This window comes from Salvelinus alpinus, chromosome 33 (assembly GCF_045679555.1).
Source record: "Salvelinus alpinus chromosome 33, SLU_Salpinus.1, whole genome shotgun sequence".
Classification (NCBI taxonomy): Eukaryota; Metazoa; Chordata; class Actinopteri; order Salmoniformes; family Salmonidae; genus Salvelinus; species Salvelinus alpinus.
Window position 1 is genome coordinate 3,640,472 of NC_092118.1, and position 20,531 is coordinate 3,661,002.

At 41.5% G+C, this 20,531-nt stretch overlaps 1 protein-coding gene across 4 annotated transcripts in view; it reads left to right on the plus strand.

The window, feature by feature from the left end:
- The first annotated feature begins 14,649 nt into the window (after window positions 1–14,649).
- Window positions 14,650–20,531, plus strand: part of LOC139563319 (low-density lipoprotein receptor-related protein 4-like) — a 205,161-nt gene continuing 199,279 nt past the window's right edge. For all 4 annotated transcript variants that reach the window (XM_071381926.1, XM_071381927.1, XM_071381928.1 and 1 more), the window contains exon 1: window positions 14,650–14,933. In XM_071381926.1, the coding sequence (XP_071238027.1) occupies window positions 14,879–14,933 (55 nt within the window). In that variant the 5' untranslated portion in view covers window positions 14,650–14,878. The remainder of the gene's footprint in view (window positions 14,934–20,531) is intronic.

The window sequence follows — 20,531 nt, forward strand, 5'->3', positions numbered from 1 at the left end:
TCTGTCTGGTCTAGTAGAAATTCATCCATCCAGCGTGGTGATTGTCACCTCCACGTGTAAATTAGCCCTTTTAAACGTATGGACACCAGTCCTCATGTCGTCAGGAACTGAGTCTGGCTTTTGTATTGGGGGAGAGAAGGGTATGTTTCATAGTTCTCAACCAATGTCTGTTCACATGTGTGTGGCCACTGAGTGAGCATAGTTTATTTATGAAAATGATTATCTCATTTAGAAGCTAAAATTACATTTCATGTTTTCAGAAATAGTTTCATATTTAAACATTTAAACTAGAATGTTTAGATGTTCCAAGATACAGTTTGTCGTCCTATCATCAGATATAATATCCCAGACACCAACTGATCTGACATTCTATTCTTTAAGTACCAACTGACACTTTCAACTGGTTGGATTACAGGAATATTGTTCCATTCCCCAACCTTTTGATGTTACCATACTCTCTCTATGTTAACAAAGGCCTTCCAAGAGTCCATTCTGTAGATTGGAGAGGAAAGGGGGAAAGGTAATTATGGGGGTCATAAACCTCACCCTACAGGGCAACGTCATGACACTATATAAGGTCCCACAGTTGACAGTGCATGTCAGAGCAAAAACCAAGCCATAAGGTCGAATGAATTGTCTGTAGAGCTCCGAGACAGGATTGTGTCGTGGCACAGATCTGGGGAAGGGTACCAACAAATATCTGCAGCAATGACGGTCCCCAAGAACACAGTAGCCTCCATCATGTTTAAATGGATGAGTTTTGGAACCACGAAGACTATTCCTAGAGCTGGTCACCCGGCCAAACTGAGCAATCAGGGGAGAAGTGCCTTGGTCAGGGAGGTGACCAAGAACACGATGGTCACTCTGACAGAGATCCAGAGTTCCTCTGTGGAGATGGGAGAACCTTCCAGAAGGACAACCATCTCTGTAGGACTCCATCAATCAGGCCGTTGTGGTAGTGGCCAGATGGAAGCCACTCCTCAGTAAAATGTACATGACAGCCCTCTTGGAGTTTGCCACAAGGTACCTAAAGGACTTTCAGACCATGAGAAATGAGATTTTCTGGTCTGTTGAAACCAAGATTGAACTGCCAAGCGTCACGTCTGGAGGAAACCTGGTGATCCCCACGGTGAAGCATTGTGGTGGTGACAGCATCATGCTGTTGGGATGTTTTTCAGCAGCAGGGACTGGGAGACAAGTCAGGATCGAGGGAAAGATGAACAGAGCTAAGAATACTTGAGGCTGTAATCGCTTCATCAAAGGTGCTTCAACAAAGTACTGAGTAAAGGGTCTGACATTATGTAAATGTGATATTTCAGTATTTGCTAAAATTTCTAAAGCCATCTGTTTACTTTGTCATTATGAGGTATTGTGTGTAGATTGATGAGGAAAAATAACAATATGATAATTTTTAGAATAATGCTGTAACGTAACAAAATGTGGAAAAAGTCAAGGGGTCTGAATTCTTTCCGAATGCACTGTATATTTAATGGTGCATGTATAATATGGATTAAACCCTATGCACATGTTTATATACACTGACTGCACAAAACATTAAGGACACCCTCCTAATACTGAGTAGCACCCCCTCAATTCATTGGGCATGGACTCTACAAGGTGTCAAGCATTCCACAGGGATGCTGGCACATTTTGACTCCAATGCTTCCCACAGTTGTGTCAAGTTGGCTGGTTGTCCTTTGGGTGGTGGACCATTCTTGATACACACGGGAAACTGTTGAGCGTGAAAAACCCAGCAGCGTTGCAGTTCTTGACACACACTGGTGCACTACTACCATACACCGTTCAAAGGCAATTAATATTTTGTCTTGCCCATTCACCATCTGAATGGCACACATACACAATGCATGTCTCAAGGCTTAAAATCCTTCTTAAACCTGTCTCCTCCCCTTCATCTACACTGATTGATGTGGATTTAACAAGCTTTCACCTGGATTCTCCTAGTCCGTCTGTTATGGAAAGAGCAGGTGTCCTTAATGTTTTGTACACTCAGTGTAGATTGGTGTATACTCATTGAGTAGCATTTAGATAACTGGTCAGTAGTTAATCAGTTTTCAAGCAAAAAACAGATATCTGTTTTCATGACGTCAAAAAGACATTGTAAAAAATACAACTTAATCTTCTTGTGATCTGGTTATAAGATGTCTCGACCAGATTTTAACCAGTAAAAGATGTCTTTATCACATCGTATGCCCACTGGGAGATGTTGAACTGACTTCTGTGTCCAGTAGGTGGTCATTTTTAAGCGTGAAATAAAGTGCTACCTGTCATGAGGCCTATAATACGGTCATTACTTTTTTCATTAGGAGTTATAAGATTAAGAATTTCAGTAAATAGTTTTGTGCTATTGTGTCTTTTTCACTCTGCTGTCAAATACGTCTTCAGTATAATATTTACATGTTTAGTCTATCTGTTCAGCAAAGTAAGCGATCCTATTGAAGCCCAGTTATTTTAGTCTGAAATCAGTTCACCCCAGCCAGAAGATGGAGGGGGGTGAAGGATTCACTCATCAACAAATTGAGGAAAGAAAAACCCTCAGCCCCAACTATTAGTAGGAAATTCTTGTTCCTGTTTATGTAAGTAAGCATGTTGATATAAATACTTGTTTTCCAGTGGCACACTAATGCAACTGGAGCCCATTGTTTTAACCCTCTCCTGTAGTATGGACAAACCTAGTCCTGGATTTGAATTCAGAACCATATACAGTATGGTATATCTACATCTAATTTGGCTTATTAAGGTCAGGAGGAGACTGCTACTTCAGGGCAGGTGACATGGGTGGACAGACACATTCACACCCAGATAGACTTGCAGAAAGATATATAGACTGCAAACACACACGCACACGCACACGCACCCACACATCCTACTCTCTCTCTCTCTTGCTCTCTCTTTTAATACCCTTTTTTGTTTACTGAGTTCTCTCACTCTGTCATGTAATCCATAAAAATACTGGCTACTTAGTAAGTCAATAAATTACAAAAAGCAGTGGAGATACTATGCTCCCACTACACAAACGGCCATGGCTTTATAAGTTAGTGTTTTCCTTGAAACATATAAGTGTTTGGACCCAAAAGAGACCAACAGCGAATTGTTTGCGATTGGAATCCCTCTCTGACACGTGTTTACTGTGGGCAGCATCTTCAAAATCAGGCATGCAGTAACTATTCCAGAGAAAATCTGTCAATTCAGGACCCAGACATGTTGTTAAATACACCCTATTTCATTGGTCATTTTGGACATATAAAATACTAACTGGAAGATGACTTTACATTTAACACCGTTTATAATATTGTCTTTACCTATTGTCTTTGTCTCCCTCTGTTGCTTTCTTTCTTTCTGCACCCCCCCCTCCTTAGCCTCACTCTCCATTCCCCCCTTTTCTTTCTCTCCCCAGCCATCTCCCTTTATCTATGCCACTTCCTCTCTCTCTCTCCTTCCCTTCCCTGCCTCCCTCCCTCCCTCGTGTTTCTGTCTTCTGAACTCTCTCCTGAGGCTGTTTGAATCCTCCTTTCAGCCAGGTACCTTCGGCAGTGACAGAATCAGGACGCTTCCTCCCAGTGGGACGTGGAGCAAGGAGAGATAACAGGGACGTGTAACAGAGACAGATCCAGCCAGATGCAAGCCTCCAAAACCACCTGTCTCACATATGGTCATCGTTATTCATAGCTCATACAGTATGTCTTTGCTTTAATAATGTACAGTACATTGCCTTAATATGGAGCCCGGCCCCAGTGATTTACTGGGCTGTACTGACGGTCCCCCCTTTGCTGCTATAACGGCCTCCACTCTTCTGTGAAGGCTTTCCATGAGATGTTGAATCATTGCTGCGGGGACTTCCATTCAGCACTAACGGTTGACCGGGGAAGCTCTGGCAGGGTAGAAATTTGACGAACTAACTTGTTGGAAAGGTGGCATCCTATGACGGTGCCACGTTGAAAGTCACTAAACTCTTCAGTAAGGCCATTCTACTGCCAATGTTTGTCTATGAAGATTGCATGGCTGTGTGGTAGATTTTATACACCTGTCAGAAACGGTGTGGCTGAAATGGCCAAACCCACTAATTTGAAGGGGTGTCCACATACTTTTGTATATACAGTGTATATTTTAAAAATTGGGTTGCGATGGCGCCGTGAAGGCCGCATAGCATAATCACTCCTGTACATTTTGTAAATAGAAATCATATTTAGTTGTTTTCGATAGGAGAATTAACAAAGATTTTAAATATTGTATAATAGTCTAAAACTACCATGGTGTTTCAAGACTGGGTAGCTAGTTAGCCATCTGGCAAACCGTTTTCTTTTGTGCGCTGGAGGTTGAGTTGAGGAAGTATGCAAGCCCCAAAACAGGACAGCAGAGGTGTGTACGGAGATGGCAGAGGCTTGTTTGGAGGACTACAGTGCTACTCTGATCTGTTGCAGATGTGTAGTGGTCTTTGTGGCACCCTAAAAAAAATTATGAATTTATTGTACATATATATTTTTTTATTGTAATCTTCCTTTTTAATTTACAAATGTAGCAAGTGAAGTGTTTATGTTGTCCAATCTACCTGGGTACTAGGTGAGTCAGAGAGAGTTTTCATCTTTCTAATTAGCATATTTCATAGCGGCGCCGGTGGCAGCCTGCCCCGGCCTCCTGACCTAATTGGCTATCAAGTTTAAAATAGCAAGGTGAATCTGGTCGGACTTGGATGGAGAGTGATTGCATTCTTCAAGATGGATAAACAAAAGGCAAGACCAAGTGGTGCACAAAAACGTAACAAAAAAAGCTTTATCTGATCAAGCTCGTGCCACATCAGCAAAGCTACCACCTTGTCCTTAACTAACCAAACACCATCGCAGGTGAAAGCTAGGAGGCCTACTTATGCGGCAGCTAGCACTAGCAGCCTCCCAATCCCGACAGAGACCTCACTGCCCAGGCCTGGCAATGACAGTGGCTTTGCTCCTCCTCTTCTTCCTCTTTTCGAGAATAGTAATAGTTCCTCGAGTGAAAGTGCCAGCCCTCCTCCTCCTCTCCCAGAAAACCAAGCTGATGACTGCCAGAGACCCAGCGGTGCTCATGAGAGCGACCCCCCCACCCCCTTCTGTGAACACTGGTAAGCCTACTAGTGATGAGACGGGATAGCCCAGACAGTGCGGAGTCCGAGTTCCTATATCTAATGTAAAGAGGCTACCAGCTAACTACTGTATATATCTACAGATAGGCTAGACTGCATTGTCTGCATAATGAAACAATCCCTATTAAGCTATTATTTTGACGGTGGATTATTTGACATTAATATACTGGTTTTACGCATCACAAACTTTATATCCAAGCTGCGAGAGAGGCTAAGTTAAGCTATAGGCCTTCAGGACAGTTGGTTACTAATTAGTAAGTATGCTGTTGAATCAAAAATTCCTTTTCGGTCTGTAATCCCAACATGTTTCAAGTGAACCACCATTGTCCCTGTTCCCAGGAGCTCCAAGGTAATCTGCCTAAATGACTATTGCCCTTTAGCAGTCACATCTGTAACTACAACACAACACCACCACCCCAGACACACTAGACCCTCTCCAATTCGCATACTGCCCCAACAGATCCACAGATGTGGCCATATCAATTGCACTTCACACTGCCCTCTCCCACCTCGACAAGAGGGGAAATAACTATGTGAGAATGCTGTTTATAGACTACGGCTCAGCATTCAACACCACCGTCCCCTCCAAACACATGACCAAGCCAGGGACCCTGGGACTGAACCCCTCCCTCTACAACTGGATCCTGGACTACAATTTTATTTCTGAGGTCTTGGCTGATTTCTTTTGATTTTCCCATGATGTCAAAGAAAGAGTCACTGAGTTTGAAGGTAGGTCTTGAAATACGTCCGCAGGTACACCGCCAATTAACTCAAATTATGTCAATTAGCCTATCAGAAGCTTCTAAAGCCATTACATACTTTTCTGGAATTTTCCAAGCTGTTTTAAAGCACAGTCAACTTAGTGTATGTAAACTTCTGACCCACTGGAATTGTGATACAGTGAATTAAAAGTGAAACAATCTGTCTGTAAACAATTGTTGGAAAAATTGTTTGCCATGCACAAATTAGATGTCCTAACCGACTTGCCAAAACTATAGTTTGTTAACAAGATATTTGTGGAATGGTTGAAAAACGAGTTTTAATGACTCCAACCTAAGTATGTAAACTTCCGACTTCAACTGTATATGTTATTCTGCATATCTAAGCATACCTCTTGGGCTGTCTGTAACCACCTCCTGGTTTGTGTTTCTTTTGATAAAGAAACGACATATGCTTCTCTGCAAATCTGCTAAAATCTGGGTGAAAAATTAAAAGGAATGTGATTCTTGTTGTGTATATTTAGATATTGCTTGCTTTTCTAAAGTCTACCAACCTTGTCAGAAGGTATGCCAGCTAAGATATTTGGACAAGCTAGCTACTGTAACTTTATTGATAGCCTGAAATGGCTTCTTGGTAGCTGGTTATGAGGTTGGGAACCTATCTGGGCTAGCTAAAACCAACTCCACCTCTGTTCTGTCCCTCTCCCTCTCTCCACCCCAGTTACACATTCTCTGATACTGTTGCCAACCTAAAATCAATACTGTGTGGTCTTCATTGGGCACTCTGTTATTCTCTATTGTAGGGATTGTGTTCTTCAGGACCAGAGAGACAGAGGGAGTCTATTAAATTAGATTGACTATTTACAGCAGCAATCAAAGCAGAGAAGTGTGTACCCCTCAGGGATGGTCCTTTCTGGTACTCAAGGCAAATAACAATCTCCGTGTGTGTGTGTGTGTGTTTAGCACATGTGCTGGATCTTTTGCAACGTTTACGGTGGTCCACGTTTGTCAGCTCAGGAGTTTATTTTCACAGGCAGTCCGTATGGAGCATGGCAACATCTCTCTCTCGCACTCTCTCACTTTTCTCTCACTCTCTCTCATTAAACACACTCTGGTAAAGTTGTGATGGTTGTTCCAATTTGAGTTTGCCTCTGGATTCTGTGTTTGGGTGTTTTTATTGGTGGGCTCACTAATGGTGTTAGAGCGTTTCAGGATGATAGGTGGGTAAATGTTACTGCACAGGGAGATACTTTCTGGCCAGCCAAGCCTAGGAACATTATGAATAGCAAAGTCTGAGAAATGATTTGTGTCATGGTGTGTGTGTACTTGCGCACGATTGTGTGTACTTGCACACTTTTATGAGCCCTAACTCCAGTGCATTACCTGCTGTCCACACGTTATTAGAATGGCGAAGTTACGGGATGACTCTGCATTTTAATTCCACAGCAATTTCCAACTATCCACCAGGGACAACCGAGGGTCTGTTACCATCTAGAAGGCTCGCGATGAGGTAGGGTGTTGTGGACGGAGCTGAGCATGGGCTACAACCGTTAGCTATGGCTCCAGTGCAAGGCATTCATTTTGTAGCTTTCAGTTGTAATCCTAAAACAAACCTTAACCTGTCAGAATAATGCCAACATGTAACCATAATGCTTTAACTTAAATCTTGGAATTATTCACGTGAATTTTTTTCACAGTTTGACTGACAACAAGATGGTGCTGACAACTTGTCAGTCTTTTGTTAATTTTAGTGTTATTTTTTACTTTATTTGTTCAGAAAGTTTATAGTATTCTTTCCTATGACCGTCAAGCACTTCTGGACATCATATCCGCAATTACTCCCCACAAATTTGACATTCCAGTCCTGGATCCATTGTCTGGATTATCAGAAGCGGTTCCATTCATCACGGGAACCCTCCCAAAAAGATGCCACCGTAACAAGGGGTAGGAGAGCTGGTGTTCTAGTCAGACTAAGGAGAAGGGCAAACCACATTCCATTCCCTTGTATATTACTTGCTAATGTACAGCCTCTTGACAATAAACTATGTGAATGCATAGTTGCACGGATTTCCTACCAGAGAGATTGTAACAATCTGTTTTACTGAGATTTGGGGGAGGGCCTTGATACGACGATACAGCCTGCAGGGTTTTTCATCAATCTCACTGACTCATGGTGTGGTTAAAAACGTCCTAAAACGACCAGTGGCACCCCCCGTTGTGGCTGAACCCAGGTGGGTGGTTTTAGGACTTTCTGTTCCCCTAGAATACCTCACACTCAAAAACATTTTTGTTGTGTGGGTCCCCATTAGCTGTGCGAAAGCCACAGCTACTCTTCCTGGGATCCACACAGAACATGACCTAATACACAACATTAATAGATAAGAACTGCTCAAGGACAGATCTACATACATTTAAAAACCGCACACATAGCCTACATATCATAACATACACACAAAATATCTAGGTCAAATAGGGAGAGGCGTTGTGCTATGAGGTGTTGCTTTATCTGTTTTATGAAAGCAGGTTTGCTGTTCATTTGAGCAATATGAGATGGGAGGGAGTTCCATGGAATAATGGCTCTATATAATACTGTAAGCTTTCTTGAATTTGTTCTGGATTTGGGGACTATGAAAAGACACCTGGTGGCATGTCTGGTGGGGTAAGAGTGTGTGTGTCAGAGCTGTGCGAACAATTTGCAATTTAACACATTCATGTTTCTTATAAAAAGAAGAAGTGATGCAGTCAGTCTCCTCAACTCTTAGCCAAGAGAGACTGGCATGCATAGTATTTATATTAGCTATCTGATTACAATGAAGAGCAAGACGTGCCGCTCTATTCTGGGCCAGCTGCAGCTTAACTAGGTCTTTCTTAGCAGCAGTTGACCTCATGACTGGACAATAATCAAGATAAGACAAAGCTAGGGCCTGCAGGACTTGCTTTGCGTTATGTGTTGTCAAGAAAGCTGAACAGCTCTTTATTACGGACAGACTTCTCCCCATCTTTACAACAATTGAATCTATATGTTTTGACCATGAGAGTTTACAATCTAAGGTAACACCAAGTAATTTAGTCTCCTCAACTGGTTCAACACCATTCATTACCAGATTCAACTGAGGTCAAGAGCTTTGGGAATGATTTCTACCAAATACAATGCTCTTAGTTTTAGAAATGTTCAGGACCAGTTTATTACTGACCACACATTCCAACACTGACTGCAACTCCTTGTTAACTTTGGGCTATGCGTGCCTCAAGCAACCCACCTCGACAACATCCGGTGAAATTGCAGAGCGCCAAATTCAAATGACAGAAATTGTAATATTAAACTTTAATGAAAATAGAAGTGTCATACATCATTTAAAAGATAAACTTCTTGTTCATCCAGCCGCGTTGTCAGATTTCAAAAAGGCTTTACGGTGAAGGCACACCATGCAATTATCTGAGGACAGCGTCCCGCATACAAAGCATTAAAAACATTTTCCAACCAAGCAGATGCATCGCGAAAGTCAGAAATAGCAATAAAATAAATCCCTTACCTTTGAAGATCTTCATATGGTTGCAATCACAAGCGTCCCTGTTACATAACAAATGTTCCTTTTGTTCAATAAAGTCCTTCTTTATATCCCAAAAAGTAAGTTTATTTGGTGCGCTTCATTCAATAATCCACCGGTTTCCCCCTGTTCAAAATGCATTCAAAATTAATCCCAAACGTTACCAATAAACTTGGTCCAAACATGTCAAACAACGTTCCTAATCAACCCTCAGGTACCCTAATATGTAAATAAACTATAACATTTAAGACAGAACATAGTATATTCAATACCGGAGATAAATAACCAAGTGTGCGCCCTCACCGGTGCGCGTCAATCATTTTCCAACCAAGCAGATGCATCACGAAAGTCAGAAATAGCGATAAAATAAATCACTTACCTTTGGGAATTTTTTGAGTTTGCAAAAATATGAAGATCTTCAGTTACACAATAAATGGTTGTTTTGTTCGATAAAGTCCTTTATATCCCCAAAAACTCAGTTTAGCTGGCGCGCTTGATTCAATAATCCACCGGTTTCTGTCCTTCAAAATGCATACAAAATGAATCCCAAACGTTACCACGTTCTCCAAACAAGTCAAAAAACGTTTATAATCAAACCCTAATACGTAAATAAATGATAAAAATTAAGACGGAGAATCTATATTGTCATTTCCGGAGATAAACAACAAAGTACGCGCATTCGCCAGTACGCGTAACACACACTACAGCCAAAATGGGAGCCTCTTAGAAAAACTACAAATTCTAGATAATTTTTTCAAAAACAAACCTGAAAATCTTTCTAAAGACTGTTGACATCTAGTGGAAGGAACTGCAATCTGGGAGGTTTTCCCTTCATATTAAATATGACAGCCATAGGAATCAAAAGTGGGCTGATTTTTTTGTTTTCTGGATGGTTTGTCCTCAGGTTTTCATCTGCCATATCAGTTCTTTTATACTCACAGACATTATTTTAACAGTTTTGGAAACGTGAGTGGTTTCTATCCAAATCTACCAATTATATTAATATCCTAGCTTCTAGGCCTGAGTAACAGGCAGTTTACTTTGGGCACGCTTCTCATCCAGACGTCGAAATACTGCCCCCCCCTGTGTTGGTCCGGACACACACTTTTTTGGTAACTACATGATTCCATATGTGTTATTTCATAGTTGTGATGTCTTCACTATTATTCTGCAATGTAGAAAATAGTAAAAAATAAAGAAAAACCCAGGAATGAGTAGGTGTGTCCAAACTTTTGAATGGTACTGTATATATAAAATAAAAAATACTTGTTGCATTTATTTTTAATATTTTGTGCCTCCTAGTAGGATGGGGGCATTGCTTCAAGAAGTGTCATGGCATGTTGTAGGCTAAATGAAAACACTCAAGTGACAGTGTGACATGATTTTTGTCCTACAAGTAATATCGGGAAATTGTGTACTTTTTTATATTCTCTGGACAGTTGGTGTTTTGTATCTGTCTCTATCTAATACTTGTTGCATTCACTGAATTGTTGTCAAGGTAAGCTACTATTTCTACATTTTGTGTTGGTCCTGATCTGTACTAAATGTTATTGAGAGAGGACACATTTTGAAATAGTCTCTGAATAGTTGTTTGTGTGTTTACATTTTACAGAAGTAAGAATTGTTGTCAATCAAATAGCCTACATTGTGTGGGTTTTGAATTAGTCATACTCCTTAAAACTAAGTAAATTTGTAATTGTCATTTTTTCTTTGATTTTGAGCTATGTCTGTTTGTTTGACATGTGTTCAAAAATTTGGTTCATCATAAGAATTATCAGCAAATCTAGAGCAGCACTCTTGAAATCTACTGGGGTCTAAAGGGTTAAACAGATTTGTTTCTCACCCATTTACACACAATAACCCATAATGACATGGTGAAAACATGTTTTTAGAAATGTTTGCTAGGTTGTTAAAAATGAAATATAGAAATATATTAATTTACATAAGTATTCACACCCCTCAATCAATACATGTTAGAATCACCTTTGGCAGTGATTACAGATGTGTCTTTCTGGAAAAACTCTATGAACTTTGCACACCTGGATTGTACAATATTTGCACATTATACGTTTTTTCATTCTTCTTTTCATTCAAGTTGCTAGACAGTTATTTTCAAATCTTGCCATAGATGTTCAAGTCAAAATTGTAACTAGGCCACTCAGAATCATTCAATGTTGTCTTGGTAAGCTACTCCAGTGATTTGGCCAACTGTTTTAGGTTATTGTCCTGCTGAAAGGTGAAGTTGTCTCGCAGTGTCTGTTGGAAAGCAGACTGAACCAAGTTTTCCTCTAGGATTTTGTCTTTGATTTATACCGTTTCTTTTTATCAAAAAAAGTCCTTGCCTAGTCCTTGCCAATGACAAGTATACCATTAACCTGATGCAGCCACCACCATGCTTGAACATATGAAGAGTGGTACTTGGATTTTCCCCAAACAGAACACTTTGTGTTCAGGATATAAAGTTCCTTTCTTTGCCACATTTTTAGCAGTTTTACTTTAGTGCCTCATTGCAAACAAGATGGATGTTCGGAATATTTTTACTCTGTCATTAAAGTTGGGCTCCGGAGTGGCATAACGGTCTAAGGAACTTCATCTCAGTGCAAGAGGTGTGACTACAGTCCCTGGTTTGATTCCAGGCTGTATCACATCTGGCTGTGATTGGGAGTCCCATAAGGCACCGCACAATGAGCCCAGAGTTGTCCGGGTTTGGCCGGGGTAGGCCGTCATTGTAAATAAGAACACATTGGGCACGGGTGTGTCCCGGGATAAATACACCTCTTCCCCATTCATTGAGGAGACTCTCTCCATGCAGACACACTGTTAGATTTTGGTTGTCGCATTTTTGTGGTCGTTTGTTTGTTTTGGCACCTTTCAACACCCCTCATTATCCCATTTATGCACGCAACCACTCACTTACACTACTGATTACTGACTACACACACCATTGTTATCTTTGTAGTGACTGGGTGTATTGATACACTATCCAAAATTACTTCAGTTAAAAAAATACATTTTTGTTATTCCTTATCTCAACGTTGTCTCCCTTTTTGTTACGGACTTCGAGCCGGTTCGTAAAATAACTTCTGGACATCAGAAAAGCGATTACTCATCTCGAACTGGAAGGATATTTTTCTTTAACGAGTCCGCCGCGAAGCATATACTGCTTTCTCGGGAACGGGAAAAAATCCCTGTCATTTGCATGAAGAAAATTTGGAGAAAAAGGGGACGGAGGTCGGACTGCCTTCTGAGAACAAAGTGCAATCATTGGAAAATAAAATGGATGATCTACGATCAAGATTATCCAACCAACAGCACATTAAAATGTGTAATATCTTGTGTTTCACCGAGTCGTGGCTGAAAGACAACACAGATAATATAGAGCTGGTGGGATATTCATGCACCAGCGGGATAAAGAAGCTACGTCTGGTCATCCCACAGATGAGAGGCGGGGGTGTGAGTCTATTTGTCAATAACAGCTGGTGCGTGATGTCTAATTGTCACACCCTGATCTGTTTAAACTGTCTTTGTGCTCGTCTCAGCCCCCTCCAGGTGTCGCCCATTTGCCCCATTATCCCCTGTGTATTTATACCTGTGTTCTCTGTTTGTCTGTTGCCAGTTTGACTTGTCTCGTCAAGCCTACCAGCGTTTTTTTCCCCGTACTCATGTTTTCTCTCTATTTCTTGTTTTCCCAGTTTTGATCATTCTGTCTGCCCTGAACATGAGCCTGCCTGCCATTCTGTATCTTGTGACACTGCCCTGGATTACTGACCTCTGCCTGCCCTGACTCTGAGCCTGCCTGCCATTCTGTACCTTTCGGACTCTGCTCTGGATTGCTGACTTCTGCCTGCCCTTGACTTGTCATTTGCCTGCCCCCTGTTTTTGTAATACACTTTTGTTACTGTCTGCATCTGAGTCTTATTCTGATGTCTGATAGTACGAACTGGCCATGACTGACCCAGCAGACTCGGACCAGCTCCGCAATGCTATCTCCTCCCAAAGAGCCACCATTGGGAGACACGAGAAGTTACTTTGAGGTCTTCTGGATGTATTCCAGACCTTGGCAGAACACCGTGACTGTGCCTTGAATACATTTCTGGAGCAATTCCGCAGATTATCTGTGGGGCAGCCGGCCACAACAGTAGCCCTCCAGCCCCCCCTGGAACACCGCTGTCAGCAGTGCGTCTCTCCAGGCCACCCCGGCTTCCCGAGAACCCCGCTTACCTCCTCCGGGAACGCTTCGCTGGAGGGTCAGGAATCTGCCGGGCTTTTCTCTCCAGTGTTCCCTCATCTTCGAGCTGCAACCCTCTTCCTTCTCCTCGGGCCACTCGAAGATAGCGTGTCTCATAATGCTAATGTTGTTAAATAAAGGATAAATAAATATAAAAATATCTGTAACTGAGGAAACGGAGATGTAAGAATTGAATAATCGTAATAGTTTACAGATCTAATTTAACGGTTACGTTTCATGTTCCACGCATGGCTTTTCTTATAATCATAACAATTTACCTATGGATTTTCTTACGATCCTAACGATACCTGATACGTACGCTCAATCTTTTGGCAGCTATCTGGCTCCATATGAATTCCACAAACCCTCGTCACTGCTCAATTCAATAGAGTTAATCATAAACTTTCTTCACCATGGAGTTGAGTTTATATCCTACTCATGCAGCTTTTGCCTTCCGGGCTGAACTGCTAAATTCCATTCATGCTAAACATTGTGTATGTGGTATTGCAACACGCTGCATATGACTTCCAAACTTCCTAGAGCCTACCGGTTCCTGACCATTTTGAGGTTGCTGACCAGATTTCCCATAGCCTTAAGTTTTAGTCTGCATTTTCAACCGAGAGAAACATGCACTGCAAAAGGTGCGCATAGTTAGGCTACTCATTCGTCCAGTTCATTTCTAGGTATTAGAAATGACCCTTTGATTTGCTGACCACCAACCTTTAAAAATACATTGTAACTTTAGAAATGACACAACGAGGAGAAACCAAGGGCAATGCAAACTCCAAATCACTGGGTTGATTTGCAACAATATAGTGTTCGCTTAGGGAACAAAGTTGCCTTGAGGAGGACTCACACACCCCGAAATACTGTTGCTGAAGTGAAAGTGTATCTTATATCAAAGTAAAATGCACAAGCTTGTCCGTTTTTCCTGTCGAAACGGTGCGCTTTCTAGCTGAACCTCCCCTTTGTTGCGTTTGGTACCGTCCAATGCTTTTTTGGTCACTCCAGCATCGGATCTAGAGCACAGCACAACATGTTGAAGACCGTATGTGCCTGGTCACAGAGCAAAACTTTAACTTTGGCTCGTCGTATCAGCGGGGACTAAAGACCAAAATACAGCCATGCTATGGATATAGTTATGAGTCCAGTCTTTGTTGATTTGAAGGTTCTTCTTTGATATTGCGATAATAACGAAATATTTGCAGCAAATCAGAGAGAAAAAGACAGACCGAGAAAGGGAACAAAGATGCAGGTCTCTGTGGTGCTGTGTAGCATGATAACTTTCTTTCTTCGCAGTCAAGGTAAGTTGCATTTTAACATGTCATCGCGTCCAACACGTCTTCGAATCTTGGACCCACTGTTTAATTTCCATCTGCGGGACGATGTTTCGAAGACTGAATGTTATGATATCCAAACAACTGTGTCGTTTTTTCCCTCTTTTAGCTCTCAATTCTAGTCCATTGCTATGAGTTTCATAACAACATAAGTTAATGTTTTGCATAGATTTAGACAGAATAATACTGGAAATAACTCGTTTTTATGTGACATGATGCATCCCTATCAAAATGCAATCTGAATAATGTTTCTCATTGCAGAAAGACTGATAGGTCCGTCAATCAGGCATCACAGTAGCCTTCTATAGCCTAACAATGTGAAGCCTACACTGTAATTACACAAAACATACCTATACATATGCAAATACATATGTTTTAGGCCACTAGTGGAATAGGGATATTTCCTGCTTGTTTTTGAATTGCCAATAAATAGCCTATTATAGGCTATTGCAGACTTTTCTTCTGCATCACTCGCATTGTTTACAATCTCTCCATGTTTTTGTTGGCGGTTTACACATTGCCACTATGCTATACTTGAGCAAAGATGAAATCCTTGCCACGGATCTACTCATCCTCGGCACAGGTTTAATTTAACGCGACTGTGTCCGTCTACAACTCGCCTTCGCTTCCGGACAGCCGCAATTTAAAACTGCAGAAGCTTACACGCGCAATCAGCCGCATACCGATCATATGACTGTGGATGTCTGGATGAGGGACATGTTTATGATGTATCATATTTAACCTTCTACAGAACATAATGTATTTGCATTTATTAGGGTCCCCATTAGCTGCTTCCAAGGCGGCAGCTACTCTTCCTGGGGGTCCAAACTGGATTAAAACAATTAGGCCAAAATCATTAAACAAAAAAAATCATTATACAATACATGTATTACGTTATTACTCTATTAGTACAAATGTACAATATAATGTTTATAATTCACCAATATTACAGTGTGTGTGTGTGTGTCACAGTCCGTGTTGTGTGTGTTTCCCATAGTCTGTTATGGTCTTGTGGGTTATGCGTGGGTGTCTGAACTGTGTGTTGGGTGTTTAAACAGACAGTTCTGTGCTTTCAATACATCAATACCTCTCACAAAGACAAGTAGTAATGCAGTCAATCTCTCCTCTACTTTGAGCCAGGAGAGATTTATATGCATGTCATTGATTTTAGCTCTTTGTGTACATTTAAGGGGCAGCCGTGCTGCTCTGTTCTGGGCCTGTTTGCCTTTCTATGTGGCACTTGGCCATATGACTGCGCAGTAGTCCAGGTCTGATAGAATTAGGGCCTGTAGGACTTGTTTTGTTGATTGTGATGTCAAGAAATCAGAGCAGCGCTTTATCACGTACAGACCTCCTCCCAATATGTTTTGACCATGTCAGTTTACAATGTAGGGTTACACCACACAGTTTAGTCTCCTCATCTTGCTCAATTGCCACATTATCCAGTACAATATTTAGTTGAGGTTTAGGTAGGGCTGTTCCCGACTACAAAACATCTTTGTAGACTGAGAGTCGTCTTTTCTTTCGACCAATCGATTGGTCAAAATGTTCAAATATGTATTTTTCCATATAGCCATGCCCGAGTGTTTTAATAAGTAAATGATATGTACTGAGATTGTCTGATGCTTTAATCATGCTGTTTGATTAAATAATTAAAACATACAAATGACACAAGGGAGCCAGACATCAAGATGGTCTAACCGGAAGAAAAAAAACTGTTCCTGGCTGGAATTGTCAGATTCTGACGTTACTGTGCGGTAATAAACTGCACCAGGGGTCGACAACCTTTTCCATTTGGAGTGCCAAATCATCTTACCATTTCAACCGATCTGCGTACAAGTTGTGATTTTGATATGCATATTTTCATGCAACACTTTAATTTATAATAGTCTTTGTATTTCAAATTCGTTATCATGTGGTTAATCTAAATTCTATCTAAATCTACATGAAAATGATACAAATCTATTGCCATTGCCAACTATGTAAAAATAGCCTACATAAAGCCAACAAATAAAAACATTGCAGCCTGCAGGTAGAAAATATCCTGATAAGAATGCATATCCTATAAATCACATTGGCTATGCATGGCCTGTCTGCAACGAACTTGAAACATTGTATCAACTATCAACTGTGTCCGGCCCGACGGCGCTAGCAAACTTGCCACGTTGTATGACATGTTCTGGGCCCTCAGAATTTCCCACGCCAGTGAGCTTGGGACAGACACAGCTGTAGGCTATTTTGCAAGGGATAAGAAGTAATCAGGTATTTTATGATGTTTTCATTGGATCAGGGCATTACATTTTTCCCTTTCATGCAGAGGGGTTATCGAAAGGGAGAGATATTTTTCAAGTACATTGAGGAACTATTGTCATTCTCAATGGATTCAAAAAACCGACTTCGTTACTTGCTGTTTTGAGGTAAAGAAAAAATATTTTGAGAAGTTCCATTGCTCATTAGTCGGGGTGAAATACTATCAGACATTCCCAAATGGGCACATTTATAGGCCTACATTTGCACGCTGGCCAGATAGCCTAAGTCTACTTCTATATGCGTAGTCAAGTGCACATCCTTACTCAACATTGGCAGGGGCGCTCCAAACAAAAAGCAATGAATAAATTGACAACTCGTAAATGGAATGAAATAAACCAAAACTTGTTTCTCACAAGTTTAGCATAGGTTGTGAGCTCTGCAAACAATGTTTCCACTCTGACAATGTCAACGGTACATGACTGTAATAATGTATTGAATGCATTAACAGGAATTACCGTAACCCAAGAAACATTGTAGATGAGAAATTATGGGAATTAACGGTAATGTAGTGGTGATACAGAATATGGCATGGGGAACTGATAGACAGTAACAATCAAACAATTAAGTGATGAAACAATGAATGTGCACAAAATGGCGGGAGAGAGCGCATTCTGGAGAGAGACATGCTTTGTGCATCTTAGCCACACTCCCCATCTTCTTGGACCATGGCATCCCCACGGCCTCCTCAATGGATTAGTCCACTGAGACAGGTGCAAATCAGACTGGGGTCAGCCCTAGGTTTAGTGAATGTTTTGTCCCAAATACAATTATTTTACTTTTAGTCATGTAGTGTTTATCCAAAACTATGTGGACACCTGCTTGTCAAACATCTCATTCCAAAATCATGGGCATTAATATGGAGTTGCTCCCCCTTTTGCTGCTACAACAGCCTTCACTCTTCTGGGAAGGCTTTTCACTAGATGTTGGAACATTGCTGCGGGGACTTGCTTTCATTCAGCTACAAGAATTAGTGAGGTTGAGCACTGATGTTGATTGATTTGCACTTTTCGCACCCAAGTACGTTCATCTCCAGGAGACAGAACTCGTCTCCTTCCTGAACGGTATGACGGCTGTGTGGTCCCATGGTGTTTATACTTTTGTACAATTTTTTGTACAGGTGAACGTGTTACCTTCAGGCGTTTGGAAATTGCTCCCAAGGATGAACCAGACTTGTGGAGGTCTACAATTTTTTTCTTGGCTGATTTCTTTTGCTTTTTCCATGATGTCAAGCAAAGAGCCACTGAGTTTGAAAGTAGGCCTTGAAATACATTCACAGGTACACCTCCAATTGACTCAAACGATGTCAATTAGCCTATCAGAAGCTTCTAAAGCCATGACATCATTTTCTGGAACCATAGTTCGTTAACAAGAAATTTGTGGAGTGGTTGAAAAATGAGTTTTAATGACTCCAACCTAAGTGTATGTAAACTTCCGACTTCAACTGTATTTATATATATATGTGGGGAGAACAAGTATTTGATACACTGCCTATTTTGCAGGTTTTCCTACTTACAAAGTATGTAGAGGTCTGTAATTTTTTATCATAGGTACACTTCAACCGTGAGAGACGGAATCTAAAACAAAAATCCAGAAAATCACATTGTATGATTTTTAAGTAATTAATTACCCAGGAAGGGTACCACATGAGGGAGGAGGATGTCTTCCCTGTAACGCACAGCGTTGAGATTGCCTGCAATGACAACCATCTCAGTCCGATGATGCTGTGACACACCGCCCCAGACCATGATGGACCCTCCACCTCCAAATTGATCCCGCTCCAGAGTACAGGCCTCTGTAACGCTCATTCCTTCGACGATAAACACAAATCCGACCATCACCCCTGGTGAGACAAAAACGCGACTCGTCAGTGAAGAGCACTTTTTGCCAGTCCTGTCTTTTCCAGCGATGGTGGGTTTGTGCCCATAGGCGACATTATTTACGGTGATGTCTGGTGAGGACCTGCCTTACAACAGGCCTACAAGCTCTCAGTCCAGCCTCTCAGCCTATTGCGGACAGTCTGAGCACTGATGGAGGAATTGTGCGTTCCTGGTGTAACTCGGGCAGTTGTTGTTGCCATCCTGTACCTGTCCCGCAGGTGTGATGTTCGGATGTACCGATCCTGTGCAGGTGTTGTTACACGTGGTCTGCCACTGCGAGGCGTCCTGTCTCCCTGTAGCGCTGTCTTAGGCCTCTCACAGTACAGACATTGACATGTATTTCCCTGGCCACATCTGCAGTCCTCATGCCTCCTTGCAGCATGCCTAAGGCATGTTCACGCAGATGAGCAGAGACGCTGGGCATCTTTCTTTTGGTGTTTTTCAGAGTCAGTAGAAAGGCCTCTTTAGTGTCCTACGTTTTCATAACTGTGACCTTGATTGCCTACCTGTCTGTAAGCTGTTAGTGTCTTAACGACCGTTCCACAGGTGCATATTCATTAATTGTTTATGGTTCATTGAACAAGCATGGGAAACAGTGTTTAAACCCTTTACAATGACGATCTGTGAAGTTATTTAGATTTTTATGAATTATCTTTGAAAGACAGGGTCCTGAAAATGGGTGTTTCTTTTTTTGCTGAGTTTATATATCACCTCCTCCATTGACATTCCTGTCTCTCCTGTAGATTTTATAACCATATATTGCTACCACTGTATCATTCAATTAATTATCTATGTTAATTTCACAGATTTCCAGTATATGAATGTAATCTGAACAAGTTATACATTTCAGGAGCCTTGTTTCTCCGTCCACTTATGTTATTGTTGGCTATTTTTAGTCCTTTTCTGGGTTGCTTTTTTGTTTCTGGTTAACAATTAAGTGCCTTGCTGTGATTGTTAGCATTTTTAGGCTACACCCCCACCCTCTGTCAGACCACCAGTAATAGGTTTGTCCCAGGCTTTTTTTCCTTATCCAAGTTTCCACTAACACCTTAGTTTACAACATGTCAGAACAGCCGCCTCACGTGCTGGAATGTGTGAGGACCTCACCGACACGCCGGGAACACCTTTTTAAAGAAACACTAGGCTATGGCAGGCATCTCTCTGTCTCCTTGTCACTCTCTCTCCTTGTCTCTCGCTCTCCCTGTCTCTCTCTTTCTCGCACACACACACACACACACACACACACACACACACACACACACACACACAAGCAGTTGCCTACAGTGTATCCTTCTGCTGACATGAATCGATTAATCTGACAAAATGGCAAAAAATGTGCCTCTACAACTGTTGCTCATGCTGTGCGACCTGGCAGTAA